Raw genomic sequence first — 20,676 nt, forward strand, 5'->3', positions numbered from 1 at the left:
TACTGAGTAAAGCTCTCTGTGTTCCCCCTTTGCATGCACCTCTGACCCCATAGGCACAATGCATGCAATTACACCACACAGACACAAACATACACACGCGTGCACTATGCACACATAGGAGTGCACACACACACACACACACACACACACACACACACACAAATATACACACCCACGCACACAAATACACACACGCACACAAACACACACAAACAGTCAGGGATCTGGCTGAGCCCCTTCAAGCACTCTTATTATTAAAAGCAGCTTTTATTCCTCATAGGGTCCCACTAAATTGCCATCACTTAAGGGAACACAGATGATAAAAGGCCATCCCCCCCCCCCCCCCCCCCACCGCAAATGTGGCGGCCCCACGTATGAGTGTTAGTCGGGAGGCAAACGAGCGGCGGGTCAATCCATTAAACCCCCATTGAGGGTGACTATGGATGAAGGGCGCCGCTCTATGCCTTTGTAAACACAGCCTATTCAGGAAACCACTCATTTTAATTAAGCCCATTACCCGCTCACAGAGTGACTCAATCTAGACAAAGCGTTTAAGCCTCTGTGCACAATAAGGAGATAATTTGGCATATGGCTATGCACGCTCATTATCACACCGCGAAATCAATTCAATGTCCATCTTTTCAGTGGATAATTACTCAGGGTCAAACCTCAAATTGAAAATATTCCCTCTTTTTTTGATTTTTTTAAATGAGATTTATTAAAGTGCTGATTGGAAGTGTAGGCCCATCAGTAGCCTGTTGGAATAGGATGATGGAGGTGACTGTAGGTGAGAGGGACCCGATGATGATGGAAATGATAACGCTTCTGGCCAAGATCTACACTGACAGCCAAGGTGCATCTCACGTACCCAGATCATGGAGGTGCAGGGGGATAATTAGCCTCAGAGACTATTAGTAAGTTATACACTCACACAGCCAATATCTTCATTAGGGAGAGAAAGCTCCATGTCAGTTAGCCACAGAGATGCTTTGCACTCACACTTGAGCCTTTATGGAATACAAACCGACGTGTAGACATTTGCAGTCTAGGTTTACACTATTTTGGAAAAAAATCATTAGTATTTAAGATATTATGATTATGTAAACCTCTATAGAAAATCTGACAATAAAAAAAAATCTGACAATAAAAAAAAATGTAAAATGTTTTTTTTACTCAAGCTATCTTTGGTCCATCTGTTAGCCTACTTGTTTTCCTTCCTAAGGGTGTCCTCCACTCACCAGGGTTGAAGAGGATGAGGAACTTGAGGCAGGCGATCTCTCGGCGGTCCACCTGCAGGGCCTGCAGCTTGCCCACCAGCTCCTGCCCCCTCTGCACCAGGCTGGTGAGGGTAGCGCCCGCCTGGGCCGCGATGTGCGCTATCTGAACCTGCCAGACAAAACATGCTCCTTAGCACACACTGGGTCAGCAGCAAGGGTGAGTGAGAGTCTGGGAGTGAGTGTGTGTGTGTGTGTGTGTGTGTGTGTGTGTGTGTGTGTGTGTGTGTGTGTGTGTGTGTGTGTGTGTGTGTGTGTGTGTGTGTGTGAGAGAGTGTGTGTTTGGTGTGTGTATGAGTGAGCGAGAGAGAGGGAGAGAGAGAGGGAGAGAGAGGGAGAGACAGAGAGAAAGAGAGATGGAGGAGAGAGAAAGAAAGAGAGAGTGAGAGAGAAAGAGAGAGAAAGGGAGATGGAGAGAGAGAGAAGGAGAGAGAGAGAGATAGGGAGAGAGAGAGATAGAGGGAGAGATAGAGAGAGAGAGGGAGAGAGAGATAGAGGGAGAGAGGACGTGTTTCTTTAATAAAGCAGGTGCACAAAAATTCTGTAAGAACATAAGGACCAGTATTGAGTGTGTGTGTGTGTGTGTGTGTGTGTGTGTGTCTGAGTATGTGTGTGTGTCTGTGTGTGTGTATGTAATGGTGTATGATTTTTCTATCCTTCTTTATTGACTGTGTGCATGTACATGTATGTCAGCCAGAGACCAAATCCATGAGATGTCCTCTGTAGTGGACTGAGGACTCACCTCTCGCCCGGTGACCAGCAGCACGCTGTCCTCTTGGTGTGTGTGTGTGTGTGTGTGTGTGTGTGTGTGTGTGTGTGTGTGTGTGTGTGTGTGCGTGTGGACTGAGGCCTCACCTCTTGCCCGGTGACCAGCAGCACGCTGTCCTCTTTGCCGTACTGCACCTGCCTGGAGACGTAGTCCAGCACCAGCAGCTCGCTCCAGCAGTTATGCAGCAGCTTCATCTGGTCCCCAACCTGAGGCCACCGACACAGCACAGGGAAGGACTTAAAACAGAGCAGAGGCCATCCACAGTAGTACAGTACGAACCCCTGTTTGTCTCTCTCTCTCAGAGTTGGCTATCTGTTAACCCTGTTTGTCTTTCTCTTAGAGCAGGCAATCTGTTAAACCGGTTTGTCTTTCTCTCTTCGTCCATCTTCCGTCTCTCACTATCTCCGATTCTCTCTTTTTTTCTCCTTCTTTTCCTTCTCCTTCTGTATCTATGGCTGACTGTGTTCCCCTGCATTCTTGTCTTTCTCTGTCTTGCAGAGAGTTTCATAGTTTTTTTTCCTCTGTGCCCAGTCCGGCATACAAGGCCCATTTAGGTTAACTCAAGAGTGCTGTGAGTCGATTCCATCCATTCAATCACATTGTTTTGGTGAACAGAAAAAAGTCTTCAGAAATGAAGAGTGGACACTGAACAATAGCAGCGCTGCGACCGTGAATGACGGTCTGCGGGTATTGTGGGTCATAGGGACAGTAATTTTATAAATTTGAGTTTGTGATAGAAACTGAGAAAAATGGGTCGTCACAAAGAAACTACTGTATATACTTTTGATATGCCGTTGCTAAGCAACTGTCACCTCAACTTTCATTTCACCAGGTCATGTGACTAACTCAGGCACACTGATAGCAGCCATTCTTCAAAATGCATTGAAGAAAAGCCCATCTCCCTCCCCCACCATTAAGGCAAGCGGAGAAGTGGAGGAGAGCGTGGAGAATAGAGGAGAGGAGAGGAGAGGAGAGGAGAGGAGTGTGCTGCCATCACCCAAAGATCCTGAGCTATGCCTCAGAGATGTGCCCACAAAGGCATGCTCCTCTTTTGTGCCACTCCGCTGTTGCCATGGGGAGCGAGCGTGTGACACATTCCTTTTGGAGTGACGCCGGCCGTGCGCTGACAGCCATGAGGTGCCTCAGGTAGTGGTGCGTGGACTTCAATGTCAAATCGCTCACAATGATGCTGCGGTCGGGCTCTAATGGGGGAGATGTGAGATGTGTGGACTAATTTCTAATTTGTGGACCAATTTTATTGTCCTTCTGTGGATGTTTAGCCAACATATAAATATTGAGTTGTAAAGTATTCTTCATAGCACAAGTATTCTTCACACTTCATTGTACTAAAGGGGATATTTTGAGCTCGTATACCATGTATATGGAAACCGTCCCTAAATTACATTACAGCACATTTTTCTATGGGTAGGTTAGAAGAAAGTCAAAAGAACCACAAGAAGACTCTCTCATAGCTAATTGTGTACATACATAACAATCATCTAGAATCATCTAGAATTAGCTTGCCTTCTTTGAATCGCTCAAACACCCCACTTTTTAAATATATCTATTCAATTCAGAGATATACACAACACACATTTCTATGCTACTCCCACACATATGCACATACATACAAAAATACATACATACAAGAACACATAAGCATCCATAGATGCAAAATCTGAACACATACTGTATATATATACTTGGAGACAGCGAGAGAGATTTACCTACACTTACAAAACGAAAATCTCTCAAGGAGGAAGCATTCACGACGCAGACTAACTCGGCATAGACACAGACCATATGTTTGATGTACAGAGATCCTTTAAGAGCGCATGACCTCTGGCCACTCACTAAGAGAAGCTGTTGACATCCAGGTCACACATTTACACTTGTTGACTCGCTAGCACACAGGAGCAGACCTCATTTAAAGACTCAATGCGGCAGCTGCTCTGATCTGCCCAGCGCATGGCGAGCGAGTCGCTTGTGTTCTGCACAGGGCCTAAACCGAACTCCTTCCCCTCCTTATCAAAGCACCTCCTAGCAGCAGATTCAATGGTAAGGAACAACAAGTCGCACGATAAATGAGCAGCAAAGCACACAACGAAAACAACAAAGCTAGTTATGACTTTTTATGATTCGGAGATTTTTATGGTTTTCCTTTTTTCTGTGTCCAAGGTTCGGTCTTAAAAAAAAACACCAAAACGGAATATCAAGGAATTTCCACAGAATAGATATTCTAATCAACTTCCTCTTATCTTCTTCCAGTGGTGGCACCATTTAATCGGTAATACGCAGTCTAAACAAACACTGTGTTTGTGTGCACAAGGTAAATACACTGTCTAGTCATATCCTGTTTTTGAAAGCGTGAGTGTGTTCATGTCATCGTGTGTGTATGTGTGTGGTTATATATGCATGCTTGTGTGGGTGCGCGTGTGTAGGGACACCTGTGTTGTTAAGACACAAAGACCTGGAAACTAGCCATCAACGAGTGGAAAGGTGGAGGTGTGCTGTTGTCAAATATCAGACAGTAGCGGCTCAGCAATGGCACGGAAGACAAACAGCAAAGACTCAAATGATTGTTGTATATGGCTAGCATGCTTCAATACATTCACACTGTATCACACATTATCATACAGATTATTGTATATGGCTAGCATGCTTCAATACATTCACACTGTATCACACATTATCATACAGATTATTGTATATGGCTAGCATGCTCTTATACATTCACACTGTATCACACATAATCATACAGTTATGTGACTGAGACCGCAGTCTGTTGTTGTATTTTCTGTCTGAGTCAATATTTTTTAATGTAGACTTTGAAAATAAATTCACTGCACCAAATTTCCAGAATTATTTCCGCAAAAAACACATAAACTGATTCCGGCTTTAGAAGATATGCTCAGGTTGATGCCTCTCAATTTTTTCAAAACTATTTGATTGAAATGTTATCATTTTCGATTAACCTTTAATGAAAAGATCACACCTTCCAGGGCAGACTGTCTGACTGAAATGTCAAGTGTTGACAGACACCCAGTGGGCATGTGTGGTTGGGGGCAGGTGACAGGTGTGTCTGTTTGGAATAGTAAAAAGGATGGCCATGTAAGTAACTCTGCTATAACCTAAAGCACTGGTCAAAAACCTTTAATAACGTTGACAATGAATCATTCTTGATCATATTCTTGAAATTCTACCACAAAATCAAAGTTCCCTTTCACTGGTAGTGAAAGCATGGAAAGATGCAATGGCAAAATTCAGCTTTACTTGCCATAGTAGAATCACACCTTTTATTGAGATGTGACCGGCAGCTAGCAGATTGTGTATTGAGGGCAAAATGATTTTGAAGAGAACTCTTTATATAAAAAATAGTGTCATCCCAGTCATCTAGGTCCCGAGAAGATAATTGAAACACAACATGCGTGAAATAGCCGAACACAATAGACCTGGGTACAGACATTCCTTGCTTATCTGCTCGACGGAATGCAATTACTATGAGTGAAAATAACTTTTGGGAGTACTTCCTTGCAGCCCTCCAAAGTCTGCCGGAGCAGTAAGTTTAAGTGTTTGGAAGCCTGAGAAAAGTTTCATATAAAAAGCTCTAATGGATTTCTTTGTGCACATTTTCTTTGCGCCACAAGACCACGTTAAAAGTAGTTCTGTGAGACGCCGTGTGCAGAATTCTGACATACAGTTTCCACCCCGCCAGTAACCACGCAACCAATATCTCTTCTACTTATTACCGGAGCCCATGAAGACAGACACAAACAAATTAATGTTTATAGAATACAGACACAAACAAACACAGTTTCATAATGTCAGTATTACAACATATTTGCTGCAATTTGTTTCCCAAGACAGGCATGAAACTGAAGGCTCTGTCCCTGAAATAGATGCATCTGGACATAAATCTGTCATTGTGTTCATCTGGAGCTTATCAGACTGAACAATGGTAAAATTGTGGTGAGAATCAGAATCTCTGGGAGTTTGAGGCCAAGCAGTAAAGTGCCTCCTTCCTTTGAGGCACACTGAGCCGGGCCTCGAGAGCTCTCTATTTTAACACGTGAACACGACCTTACCATGTTCAATCCTTGCCACAGTACAATGGGAAGGCAGCGAGAACGGCACGGCACGTCCACATGTGTGCTTGCAAGCATTTCTTTCATTCCTGTGCAGACACACACACACACACACGCACACGCACACGCACACACGCACACACACACACACGCACACACACACACACACATGCACACACGCACATAGTGTGTGCATAGCCATAGGGGGGAGTCAGATGAGAAGTTATAAAAGAAATTGGTTCAAAAAGATCCAAAAGATCCTGATTTCCTAAGCCCTGGCATAACATAAAAGCTCTAGTTTGCAGGAAAACAATCTGCCTTCTAATAAAATGGCTAGGTCCACACACCCACCCCCCCCCCCACACACACACACATCAACTATCACAAATCACCACATCCACATCAAAATCATTCTTGTTTTGACATATCTTCAGCATGAAGTTTGGAAACCACAGGGGAACAGTCATATTTTACAATCCCTCCCTCTCCCCCTCTCTTCCTAAGTACTAGCTAGCTCCTTCACTGTGCACTGGCAGGGCAAGGGCCACTAGCCAAACTCATTTGAACACAAGTGGATAATGAAGCACTTGAGTCCATCTTGAGTTCATCTCTTCCCCTTTCGCCCGGTGAATCAGCCTCCATTAGCAACTCCCCTGGCCAGTCATGCTTGATGGCGCGATCCTCCCCAGCACGGACCCGGCAGAGCCAGCCATTTATGAGAAATAGCTCGAGACCATGTCAGGGGTTTTAAATATATACACAGAGCTTAGATTGCTATGTCTATTTCTGAGAACAAGAAACGCCAGCAAATGCCAGAAAATGTGGTTAATGTTTTGCGCTGGAAATAAATGCAATAGTGTGTGTGTGTGTGTGTGTGTGTGTGTGTGTGCGTGTTAAAAGTTGTGCTTGTAAAAGAGCATTCAAATTAGGGAAAAGTAATAATGCATTTGATCCAGTCTATGCTGATGATTATTTAGATTTGTAGTAATATCATGTCAACCATTGGATGTGTAGATATGATAATAAATAATATTATGTAAAGGTATCATATAAATTACATGTTTTTTCAAGTATGGATATAATAGAGAAGAACGGACATATCACCTGCTCTTTGACACGGCACAGAGCAATTCTAAAATAAATTCTACAAATAATATATTGCTTTGTGAAATACCCTGACCAACACTCTGCATGGAATTATGGGTTTTAGAATTCATAGAAAGCAGTGTTCCAACCAGGAAGAGTCACCATAGCCTCAGATCCTTCATTAGATCTGGATGAACAAGAACACTGCAATAGGTGGTATGATGAAGAGAAGAGAAGAGAAGGAAGAATATCCCCACAAACAAGATTTAACCTCTGACATTATCAAATGTATTCTGTTTTAACCAGTGTGGGTAGCCACAATACAAGCAACAGCCAGAAACCACAGTTACCAGCCATCTGTCCATACCAAAGGCAAAAGAAGAAATTGAGCCAGGCTCACACAAATATAATTTCAGATATCATTTAATTTCAATTTTTCATTCCCCACCCCAACTCACTCCTCCCCAACCCGTTCCCTTTCTTTCTCTCTTTCTACACCTTTCCCTCAACAGCGTCGTGTGCTGTCTGCTAGTACAACACTGTTTACCCCCGTCATCATCATCTCATCACTAGGGTTCAACGGACAAGCCCCTGTTCGTTCAGTAAACAGCAGCGCGTTCAAGGGGCGGGCGACATGTGACTGTCTGTTGTGTCTCTGTGTGTCAACCTATTTGACCACTGCTGAAATACGTTGCGGAATACAATACACCGAATTCAATCTCTCGAAGCTACATCTGTATCCATGTCCATCTGGTTCATTTTTAACCCCGTGATGAAACAGATCGCAGCCAAAAACTCATAGGCTAATTTAACGTTTGTATCTGAACTAGGTCTTCAAACATTTGTAAATGGAGGGGATATAAAATACACGCATTAGCAGTCCCTACCAAAGACATTTGTGCCATATTTTACGTCGGGCTTTATACTGGCCAGCTTACCTTGAGCTCTTTGAAGAAGATGCAGCTCCGGGCCCACTCCACGATGGAGAAGAGCGTCTGGTCCGCCATGTGGCACATGAGGCAGAAGGTGCTGAGCTTGTCGTGTTTCCCCCGGCTGTTCTGCTCCTGCTGCAGATGGGCCACGATCTTGCTCTGCACTTGGCCCTCGTCTGGGTCGCAACGCAGGAACTCCAGAACCAAGGGTGGCACGCAACCCTGCTGAGGTGACCCGGTTGGGTATGCCTGCTCCGGGTACGTGTACCCGACCACAGAGTCCGGGGAGCTTGTGTAGTGATCTGGGTACTCGGACTTGATAGATCGACTAGGGAAGGAGGTATACTGGTACTGGCTCAGTAAGGGCCCGTGCGTGGGCATGGTCATGCCCAGCGATGCGTGACCATACAAGCTGCGGTCATAGTCTGTGGGTGTGGTGGTGTTTGAGGTGGCGGGCATGATGTTCTTGGGAACTGGCGGCAACCCCTGGAGGCTGCCGGAGAAGCTATAGTCCGTCTGCGTGGGGGAAACTAACGGCGGGGTGGACTCCATCTTGAGGCCGCTGGCTCGTATCAAAGCTTTCTTCTGCTGCTTTAAGGCTCTGTCCCGTTTGTACATAGGGCCAAACTTGTTCCGGCCCCCGCGCATCCGGTCCGCGCGGACAGCTGGAAGACAGATATGTCGTTATTATTTTGCAGAATTTCTTTAAACACAAATTAAGACCCCTGTCACAATAAAACTGTGCTAAATTGTTCATTTCTCTCATTGTAATGAAACAAGTAGGTTACCCAGTTACCATTAAGGCTATATCAGTGTGACATCATTTTCATTCAAAAACTGAGAACATCGCGTAATCACCATCAGTCTGTCGTGCGCAGTACACTATGCCTATTAATAACTGCCTGTTTTAATTGGCTGATTACACTAGTAGGTTTCTGACACTCGGCCACACTAAACCACATGGTACAGTAAAGGCCTATTATGTGCCTTCGACGACTGATAAGACATCTCGGTCGGGGGGACAGTTAAACCAAAATATTTCTTTTTATGACAATTCTATAACGTACTTAAATGTTTTGAGAGATTATTACATATGTTAAGTAGGTTTAGTAATAATACCATGATTCATTGTGTAACACAGAAGAGGATATAGCCTCCTTATGATGATGACTATCAATCTGCACATGGCGGGTGAATCAGAGGTATCCAATGGGCTAAATAAACTCAAAATAATACAAGCGGTTTTGCCACATTAGGCCTAATCGAAAATAAACAATTTAATTTACCTTGTAAATGAACACAACTTTACGCTTTAGGAACCTTTAAGAACTTATTCTAAATTGAAATAGGGTGAATATATTGTCTTGTATAACCCATAAAATAGAGATTCTTACATAAATGGCATACCTTCTAATCGCATTCCAACGCTGAGGCATTTCTGGAATCGACAAAATGGACACCTTTTCCTCTGTGTTTTGTCTATTTTACAGTCCTGGCTTTCTGCACAAGTGTACCGCTTGTTATTCTGAACCGTCCTTTTGAAAAATCCCTGAGAAAGATAGAAAAAAAAAACATCACTGATAATGTAGGGCTTGTGATTTACAAAGTTATTGTGAGACATTCTATTTCTTGTTCTGCTCTTAGAACTACCAAAGAAATGTCTGGTTCTGTCTACACATTCCAAAATTATTGGAATCATCGGCTAAATTCACATTTTATGAATGATAAATCGCGCAGATTAATTTAACTGCACTTAATTACTGTACCTTGCAGCTCTCGCAGGTCAGTAGTCCGTAGTGGTATCCGGACACCTTGTCTCCACAAACAGGACATAACTCTTCCAGATCAACATCGTAACTGTACTCCATTCCTTTCAACGGAATGTCTCCTGTCAAAAATATCAGTCAGATTTCATAAAACTAATTCGTTAATGCGCTTAAAATAGTCTGCAAAATCTAATCACCCACTTGCAATGTTTAATGGTATTGTAAAATGGCATTATAAAAATATAGTGTTTAATGTTGGCGTAGGTTTATATTTACTAATAAGATGTTGGTAAATGTCTGACAATTTAGGCAAATTAATATTTCAGAGTTTTAGAAATAATTTCCATTTAAGAAAATGAATGTGGCTATTATAAAATAAATAGGATTATCTGTCGATTCGATTAGGCATTTAGGAGAATAGGCTTTCCCATATCTATACGTTTAATTTAGTTTATATGTCTATCGTTGCCTCCCCCTGTAGCCCATGTATTTCACCGGTTTACACGGTAGAAGTCGATACCAATAACATTTCTACCACTTTCTGTTCTTAATGCATATCATTCACAATCGAATTACAGTGACAACCGGACAGACTCGTTACCTGCTAGATATGCGCTGTTCTCAACGCCGATGCGGTTTAGCTACGATGACTGCCTTGTAGTCTATGTCAACTTCAATGCAGCTCTCACTTATGCCAAATCCAGGACCTTAACAATTTTTGTCAAGACGACCACGAGTTTATCGACAGCAGAAAGCTCACATCCACTGAGTTGGCCCCATCAACGCTTAGCATCTGCATACCCACGGAGTGTTGCACCTCTTCATATTTACACAGAGGGGGAGCGAAGAAGGCCGTAGCGCAAGTGATGGACAGGCAAGACCTCCTATCTGGGACAGGTATTCATAATTAGGAGGAGACAAACCACTGACTATAAGCATAGTCGTCTCTTCCGCCTCGTTGAAGATTACCAGAAAGACATGCGTTTGGACAAGTCGACTATTAGTCGGCTATTAGTCTGTTTGTGCTGTTTGCTGTTCTGGTAAAGGTAATGCACGTTTATGTAGGCTAGTAGTAGATAGGATTTTACAGTGCGCCTGTGGTGACAAAAAGGGGCTGTATAATAGGCTACATGGTTTTGCGCTCACAAAAAGATACTGTAAAGACATTGAAGATCATTGTATTCATTGCGAGGGAGTTAGAGGAAAGCAGGTAGGCCGAGGCTATCTCTTCTTCAAAGTATTTCGACTAATTAAATGGGACATTAGACCACTCAAATAATCGTGAACTGCAAAAAAGTTAAATGTTCGAAGAGCTTGTTGATTCTGTTTTTTTTCTTTATATCCTGGCGTAATTTAGGCTTACTTTACTTTGACATGTACTTGCTATTAACCCATCTTATCGGCCGATAATAATAAACCTGTAATATTTAACCATTAGATTTTAGCGAAAGTTATTTTTAAACGCGTAAAAGCATTCATCCGAATTGAAACAAATAGGCCTAATACTGATATAAAAAAACAAAATACGATGATCCGTTTTATATGTTTATTATTTTATTGTTGCAATTACTTGAATAAAATAATTCTCAATTCAGGCCAATTAAATGTGGCAACTTTTGGACTGTGCTTTAACCTGACTTGGCAACGGCAACGTGAGCACTCATAGACCTTAAATTCCCATTCGATTGCTACAAATAGACCTAAAACATGACAAAATAATCCCTTGGTGTTCAATTGTGAATAGTTTAAGATCGTGCAGCCCAAATGGAGAATTGGCATGCTTTGATTATTTCTCAGGCGTGTGGGGAGACGTGAGCGACCAATTCGACCAGGGCAACTCCGGGAGGGGTTCAGTAAAGTAGCCCGTTGTAGTTCAGATGCCTATATGAACTAAACCGTTATCAATGGCACGCGAATTAATGGACTGAGAAACATGATCGATCAATCTACGTGCTGCCTTTTCAGTCAGAAGCGGCTGCTGCGCATTCCTCTTTATTGTGGATTTTCAAGGGCAACAACAGTCCGAGATAAGAGAAGGTATTGAAAACATAGGCCTGGATATTTGCAGGCCAAACTATTTGATGTAAATAATAACAACAACACTAATAATAATATGAGGATGGGGTTGTAAAACTTGCAGAAGTACAAAAAGGAGACGAATCTTCGTGAAACGTTGAGAAAAATGTAATCAGTTCTACACTATTACTTATAACTAATAATATAATGAATAACAATACTATTATTAGTATGTTATAATTCATAATAACATTGTTATATATTATTTATATACTATCAATATCATTCATAATAATAATAATAATTATAATAATAATACATATTGTTGTTGTTGTGATGCTACTAAATAGCTCCTGGAAAAAATCTGAAGATGCAAGGAGTACTGGTTTGTTTCAAATTAACATCATAACCTGAATGTTAACTAAGCTCATATCGTGTCTATATACGTGAATGGGCTTGGACTTGGAATCATTATTACATTAAGCATAGTTTGGTAGGCTCATTTTCCAAATTTAAGAGTGACGTCTCAGGTTTTATGAAAGCAATTGCCGGATGGTGCAGATTAGATCGAACTTGGTCCATAACCGGGGGAGAACTAATTATTTTCTCTGTAAATTAGCCGAACCACAATGGAATGATTAAGTAAACAGTTTCCACTATCCCTTGTGTAGGCCACGCTTTTGACATTTTCGCATTTAGCTGTGGCTGCCGATGTTCCATTTTGCACTGTTGAAAATGTGACAATGGAATGACAGACCTGCGCACACATTAATTCTTCCTCAAGACACTTACACACACACAAGAACAAAAACACCCCAAGTGGCCCCATATGGTGCTATTCCCAGCATCCATCACAGAGAAACCTCCACACTAAAAGCTAGGCCCCTGGACCTAGAGCAAAGATGTGTCTATTTAAAAATATATATTTTGCGTGTGACAGACCTATCAGAGATGAGCAGCGTGATTGGCTAAGTGTAGCCTATTAGAGATAACAGAATGCCACGAGGAGAGCCAGATGGTGCCTTAAAACTTCCTTGGTACTTCATCACATCGTGCAAATAAATCATATGTGAGTGATACATTGCATTCTACTCAAAGTTTTAACAATATATTTTGCATACATTTTCTTTTGGCGTTTTTATTTTTTTATGCCACGCAACAGTTTACACTGGTTGTAACAGTCTTCAGTCTTCATTCCAACAATGTAGGCTAAATTGCCTACACATGATTATACTATGAGATGAAACTAAAACCGAAAGGAGGAATTTCATTGGGTCAATTAGCCTAAAATTATTTCTCAAGTAGCCTACTTCTAATTCTCAAAAGTGGGCCAACTCGACGTTAGCTGTTATTATTATTGATAATGCAGTGATTAATATTTTGGGACAGCCACAGCTGTTTATCAGTGAGAACAAAGTTTCATGATCATGTATGATGACAGAGCCACCTGTAGCTAGTCATAAAAAGGCCTATAATCCAGTCCAGAGGAGGAAAGGATGGGGCTGATTGTAATCTATGTGCATATATCAAAGCTATTGGTCAATTGGCTAGCTGTTTGTCTCAACGGTTAATATTATTAGCCTGGGAGATTCCCAAAGTCTTCCTAACGCTACATCGTTCCTAAATTGGGCTATCAACGCTTCGAGGAGTTTCCCAGAACGTCCCTAGCTAAGATTCTGCAAGACATAGGCCTCCTAAGGTTGAATCGGCAGCGGAGTGAGAGAGATTACTCTGGGGTGCATTTCCCAAAAGCGTCGTTGAACACATAGACATATAAAGCTATATATGTCTATGGTTGAACAACTACCGTAGCGAAACGATAGACTACCCTGTGCTGTCAGTTTCGAACGTTCTTGGTGTTCCTGTTTATAAATGCAAAATGAGCTGTCACACTCCAGTGTATCTAAGAAGACTCGCCTTGGCACTGAAAGACAGCTGTAAATAAATATCGCTGGCTCAAGCCTACGTGAATGACAGCAATCGGTGCCAAAAAGATGGATTCGGCCACTTAAGGTGTACGTAGGACGGTTTCTGCAAGGGGAACTCTTCATAAATGGTTTGGGAAACACGCGTAGAAAAGTAAACAACTTTCGTAAACCGTTAAGAGACACCGTTATCGGGAAAACCAGCCCTGTGTGATTAACATGTGCTGTAATAGGCAATGTCTAAGGATGACACGTGTTTCTTAAAATGGACGTGTTATGTATTTCTTGCTGCGATTGTTTCGACTCGTACAATTTTGCTAGCTTTTGTCCGAATGCACGGTGGCTTGGGTGAGAGGTGAAATTAAACAACTGCGTCTCTCTGCAAAGAGCCTTCATAGAAAATGTGCTTTGTGTGTGGTAACAATGGAGAAACAATCAAAAGCTTTCGCAAGGTTAGCCACCCGAGTCGTCCTACTGTAGCCTATCGCACGCGGTTATGCTGCATATCTCCGCTTCCCTCCCCGTTCTTATTTGTGGCTATAGTCAAAATAAACGTTTACCTCTTTAGCTAGAGGGTAAGGAAATACAAAAAATAATTTCCCAACAGCAGCAGTTTCATTATTTTGCACATTTATTACTGACGTCAAGAACAATTTCCCAACAGTTTCATTATTTCGCACATTTATTACTGACGTCAATTAGGCTATAATTCCCTCCTCGCTTCGCATATTAATTAATAGCTACTACCTAATGGACTCGACCATGCACCGAATTAATTTCACTTGAGAAGCCATATGCGTCATGGTCAAATTAGTCATTTATATAGAGATGCGCGTTGCCCCCAAAGTTCACGAAACCCAAGTTGTTTTTTTGTTGTAATAAAGTCATTCACAAATGGATTAGACTCATTAGGATTTTTGTTTCATTGAATGTGCGTGTTTTCCATATGCCTACTACATTAGAACACGTCTACAGGAGGTAGAGAAGTCGGTTAATAATCAGAAGGTTGCTAGTTCGATTCCCTGTCGAAGCGTCCTTGAGCAAGACACTGAACCCCTAATTGCTCCTGATGTGCAGTGTGCCATCAGTGTAAATGTAAAATGTGTATACATTGTAAGTCACACATATGTAAGTCGCTTTGGGTAAAAGCGTCTGCTAAATGACTAAATGTAAACGTCTCTCTTTGTATCGGGAGGTTAAGGCTCTTTTGATGTTCAGAAAGGATGCTTTTGCGTGTTCAGGGATGACCTTCGCTCTGAGTAGACCCTGTAGGCTCCGTGGTCAGTTGGTGTCTCCGGCGTTTTAAAACACATATCCAAAACAAACTATTTTCTACTCTCTGTCTTCTCACTACCTTATCCAATAGGCTAGGTATAACATATAGTTAATATACCTCCCTGAAAGTAGGCTACCTGCACTGTGCAGATTGCTACATTTCTTACTAATCCTTTACGTTGTCCTCGTTATCCTCTACCTCTCCATTGTACGTCGCTTTGGACGAAAGCGTCTGCTAAATGACTAAATGTAAATGTAAATGTAAACGTTGGCCTACAGATTGGTAAACTGATTTCTAATTTCATTCTTCTACGAAAACCTGTGAGAGGTCGAGCCCTAGCCAGTAGGCACAGGGCCCGCATTCACAAAGCCTAGCCTACTCCTAAGTCACACTAAACGTTTCTAACTAAAAGTTTTCTCCTAAATCCTATTCACAAAGCAGCTGCATGAAACCACCTTTTAGTAAGGAAAAGCGAGAATTCCTAAGCTAAGAGAAAGATTTCTTTGCTATGACCACATGATACCTGACGACCATTGAAAACTCGTTTGATACGTTTGATAGGAGTTTTCAATTAGCTCAGTAATTGATGAGCAGCAGGTCTGCACCGGTGAGAAGGCATGCAGCAGAGAACAATAAATAAATAAGTAAGTGCTCCACATTAAATAATAACTGAATACGCTACACAGACAGACTATCTTCGCACAGTTTTAAAAATGCATTTGTATGATGACAACTTTGTGTAGACAGGAGTTACCCACATAGCAAGCATACATCGGTCCACGGCCACCTCTGGTCCGCTCTGGTAGTAGATATTAAGAAAATAACATAACATATCAGCAATTCCTGTTATTTCTAAATCATAGCCTTGGCATAGTCTATTTAAAATATTAAGTTCATGGTAGGCATAGGGTAGGCTACTAAAAGGCTCTCAAGTTTAAAAATTACTTGTCAATAAAAATACTGTTGTTACGCTCATCTATGAAAAAGGTTAAGGGTTTGTGAAAATTACTGAAGAACTAAACTATAAATGAGTTAAGGAAAAATGTTTTGAACGCGAGTGGCAAAACCTTGATCCGTTTGTCTGTAACTCACCAGCGGACCGCCGAAAACCGATGACCAAAAGGCCAGTGGACCAACAGCTCTGCCCCCAGTGGGCCGACAGTGGTCCACTGACCTTTTGCTATTAGGGTAGTTTAATTTTACAATCAAACGTTAGCCTAAATTCAGTTCAGTGTCGGAACTGAGTGGGTTGTTTCAGTTGGTCAGTGACGTATTGCCTTCCTTAAAAACGCGATAATGATTCCCTCGTGCTTGAGATAGGATAATTCTGCCCAAAACATTGTTAGAAACTGCCATTTTCCGTTGGTCTGGGAGTTGGTCTTAGTGATTAGGAGTCCTCTCGACTACTTTTTAGTTATCCCAGATTTAGGTGCTAGTTTTAGCGCTAATGGGCGTTATGAATTACTCCGATCCCAAAACGTATAGCTGTTCCTCCTAAATCAGCAAATAAGGGTCTACTTTTAGCCTTAAGATGCTTTCTAAACACGGGCCCAGAGCAACATAAGTTAATAGCTGACAGGTGCAACACTTTCAGATAATTTGTCTCAATCTCAAATGTTACTCAAATACTCATGTCACTTGTGGTTACACTTCCAATCAACAATAACCTAACAACACTAAATAAAGTGTGAATTCACACTAGGCTACCGCATTTGTCTTCAGACTGCAGAAGTGCAGTTAAATGGCCTGTGTATGGTAGCTCATCTTGAGGTCACTGCCGCTACACTACCACCATCAGGTTAGATATGGTAACTTCAGTTCTTAAAGTAACTTCATCTAGAAGATGGTGTGGAGTCTATGCTGGAGAGAATATGCTATGGCGTTCTGAAGAATGCTCTCCTTACACAGAATAATTGCATGGCATTACCTTAACCCTCAATGACTTTCATTTGGATATAAAAATAAAGGGGTGTGTGGGAGAAAGACACCATGGCTGTGTGTGTTCGGTTGAGGCGCTCATTATATAGGCTTCACTTACTTCTCCTGCTCTTGCTGCATCGTCTTTTGCATTTCACACATGAATATAGACAGCTGGATTTCAGTTGATATGAACTTCAAATGTCCAACGAATATAATTTTAATAAAAGTCTGTATCTCTGATCCTCCCAGCTGCCCCCCCCCACCCCCCCACCCCCCCCACCCCCCTTGCCTCCACTATAAGAATGTCTATTCAGAGTTTTTGTTTGATAAACTGAAAACTTGTTAAGTAGTTCTTGCCAATGCACTGCTGGCCCAGACAGGAAGGTGGAAAGTATCACACCCAAGCATAACACAGCTATCTGGTTCTGAGACACTTCAATATCTCACCAAGCGCAGATGGTTGAATGCATTGCCAAAATGAAAATGATTTCTTCACATTCAAGGCCACCATCGCCTGGTTTGGATGCCAAGTGTAATTGGTCATTGTTGTTCTGTAATTGGTCTAAAAGAACCGAACCGAAACGCAGAGCTCTGTTAAAAAGTTCAGGTTGGTGTACTGGATGGATGAGCATTGAGAACTGTATCTTCATATTCTGGATGAAATGAACAAGCGCTTTTCCTCAGTGAAAAGAACCAGGGTTGTATGCATGATCTGCAGTATCAGCGCATCATACAGCTTTTCCATCTGGAAAAGAACAATGCGTCTGTGCAAGGTGGCGTTGTAAATCGGTAACGGGTCAAAGCAATTTAGGTGTGCAGTACAACAATATCATCGCATGAAAAGGAACGGCCTTTTTTACAAATAAAAATGCAAGAATATCCCTGACCGTTTACAGAAAAGATGACCTTCATCCTTTTGATTTGTGCCCTAACACTGGCTTTTGTCAACGCACAAAGTTTGTATCTCAGGAATGGGAGCCTACTATTCTGATATTATCCTACCAGTTTGACATAGCTAGTCTAAACACACTGGTGTTATATTTGGTCTACAGATCTACATTAGGCCCACTCAGCCAATGCAGACACTTTTGTGTTGAGATAAAGAATGAATTTAGGTCAGTTTCAAAGTAAAGCATGTCTAACAGACTTAAACCGATGCCCGTCAGTGTTATTTTTTACTCTGTTCATCGGTAGAGATGTGTTTGCCTTGGGTGGTCAATATACGTTTGTGCTGTCTGATTAATTGTTTCACATTTACAGGCCATTTTGAAACGTTTCTTTTTGCGGCAATCAAAAAGAATTTCTAAAAAGTATCTGCAGTAGCTCATAGCCTTGATCTCTCTCTCCCTCTCTCCCTCAGTGTGTGTGTGTGTGTTTGTGAGTGTGTGTGCACGTGCGTTTGTGTGTGTGTGCGTGTGTGCGTGTGTGTGTGTGCGTTTGTGTGTGTGTGTGTCTGGTGTGTGTGTGTGTGTGTGTGTGCGTGTGTGTGTGTGTGTGTGTGTGTTTGTGAGTGTGCGTGTGTGTGATGTGCATGGTGGTCCTCAGGCTCTTATCTCTCTGCCCTTCAGTTAAGCATGTCTTCTCTGCTCTCTGCCACGCTCCTGGAGTGTGTCTCATTCAGGTGTGGCCATCATTACCCCTTTTAGCAAGCACACACACACACACACACACACACACACACACACACACACACAAACACATACAAACACATACAAACACACACAAAGACACAGACACACACAGTCACGCACACACAGACACACACACACTCACACACTGGCACCAGCACAGACATGGCCCATTTTCTCTATTACCCTAGCTATCTGTCTGTGGCAGTAACCCTGACAGCTATCATGAAGACTGTGAAATGATGATGCCCCCTACCCCTACCCCACCCCTCCCTGCTCTGTCCTCCTCCTCCTCCTCCTCCTCCTCCTCCAGCTCATCCACTGACCTGTCCTGCCATGCGCAGAGATGGATGTAGCCTTGCACACTTGCATTCCTGGGACTGAGCCCCCAGCTTTCTCTACTTCCACTTTCTCTCGCTCTTTTTGTTTTGGCTGCATCTCTCTACCCTTACCTTTTACCCTTACCAGCAGCCTGTCTCTCCACCCTCCCCTGGCGCCATCTTCTCTTTCTTTGTCGTCATGTTCGCCTCCCCCCCCCCCCCCCCTATTCTCCTTCTGCACCCCCTTTTTCTCTCTCTCCACTCCCTTCCTTGCATATCTCCCCTCTTTTTCTCTATATCTTGACTATCTCTTTCTGCCCCCCCCCCCTTTCTATCCATCTTTCTCTCTCTCTCTCTCTTCCTTTTTCTGTCTTCTTGTCTCCCTCCCTGCAGTGTCGGTGTGGGTCCGTGTGGCGGTGCGTGCGTGTGTGTGTGTGTGCGTGTGCGTGTGTGTGTGCGTGTGTGTGCGTGTGTGTGCGTGGGCCCAGATGCAGTGTGCCGGGGTCAGCACGAGGCAAGGCTGGCGACCCGGCCCTGAGCCCGAGCCCGTCATGACGTGGGTGCGTTTCACCCAGAGCAACCCTGCGGAACCTTGGACCAGTGCGAAAAAAAAAGGCAAAAAAAAGAATAACCACACACACACTCTAAACACTAGAACTCTCACAAACTGGGTTGACCCATAACCAAACATGCTCCGCGTGTCGAGGAGAAAAAAAAGTATACGCACTTACAACAACAGTAATATGTCAAGTGGCATCTCTGAGTCCTGCCATGGTCGCGTTCCCTCTGGCAGAAATGTGAAAGATATCAGTCTGCGGATGTGGACTGGGTCAATAAGCTAACTTGGTTTGGGATGAGGTGGGGGGGGGGGGTGAGCGCGGAGGGGAAGCAGAGTCCATCTCACTGTTCAAGTCAGTTAAAGTGAAGGCCATTTCATCCCCTCTTAAATCACTGTTACGCCTCCTATCTGACTCATCTCTGTAGTGGGATATTGGACATTTTGTACAGATAAGATTACTGTATTTGAGGCGTAGTGTGTGGGCCTCCTGACTACAGAGATTCTGTAGTGGTTTTTTCTTCGATCAGCAGGGGGCCACGACAAGCCCTTTTAAGGATAGTGCTTAGTCAGGGGTCACCATCTGAACCCTAATCTCAATCACAATATTATCCCTCACCCGCGAACGCATACCACTGCCTGTGCCTTCTCCAGAATGGACAGTCTTAATATGTTTATATGGTTTGGTCCAGTATCAATTACTGTCACACGCTGTTTACCTGGGGGTTTACTAGGGACTCAGCTGTTCTTTGGATTGATTGTTCAGTGGAACTGTCTGAAGAACAGCTGACAGGCACTCATTTCATAAATGTTTTTTAATCTTTAGCTAATCGTACAAAAAAAACTCTTTATTTGTGCATTTCTATCCCAGGTAAAAAGAAATGTAAAGCATTATATAGGCATTCACCTTCTGTGAATACTGAATCAGTATAGGATCTTAAGCTTCTCACAGCCTGTGCAGGTCTTACATTTACATTTAGTCATTTAGCAGACGCTTTTATCCAAAGCGACTTACAATGTTTACACATTTTACATTTACACTGATGACACACTACACATCAGGAGCAATTCGGGGTTCAGTGTCTTGCTCAAGGACACTTCGACAAGGAATTGAACTAGCAAC

General features: G+C 42.7%; 1 protein-coding gene across 3 annotated transcripts in view; it reads right to left on the reverse strand.

Moving 5' to 3' along the window:
• The window catches only part of nr5a1b (nuclear receptor subfamily 5, group A, member 1b), a 12,097-nt gene extending 1,381 nt beyond the window's left edge, over positions 1 to 10,716 (reverse strand). The window contains exons 1-6 of one of the 3 annotated variants that reach the window (XM_031578005.2): positions 10,514 to 10,716; positions 9,913 to 10,034; positions 9,554 to 9,695; positions 8,153 to 8,811; positions 2,130 to 2,249; positions 1,239 to 1,386 (exon numbers count right to left, since the gene is read on the reverse strand). In XM_031578005.2, the coding sequence (XP_031433865.1) occupies positions 1,239 to 1,386; positions 2,130 to 2,249; positions 8,153 to 8,811; positions 9,554 to 9,695; positions 9,913 to 10,014 (1,171 nt within the window). In that variant the 5' untranslated portion in view covers positions 10,015 to 10,034; positions 10,514 to 10,716. Of the gene's footprint in view, positions 1 to 1,238; positions 1,387 to 2,129; positions 2,250 to 8,152; positions 8,812 to 9,540; positions 9,696 to 9,912; positions 10,051 to 10,513 lie in introns of those variants that run through there. The other 2 variants (XM_012839847.3, XM_031578006.2) reach the window with 2 other exon arrangements.
• Between the last annotated feature and the right edge of the window lie 9,960 nt (positions 10,717 to 20,676).

This window comes from Clupea harengus, chromosome 12, assembly GCF_900700415.2.
Source record: "Clupea harengus chromosome 12, Ch_v2.0.2, whole genome shotgun sequence".
Classification (NCBI taxonomy): domain Eukaryota; kingdom Metazoa; phylum Chordata; class Actinopteri; order Clupeiformes; family Clupeidae; genus Clupea; species Clupea harengus.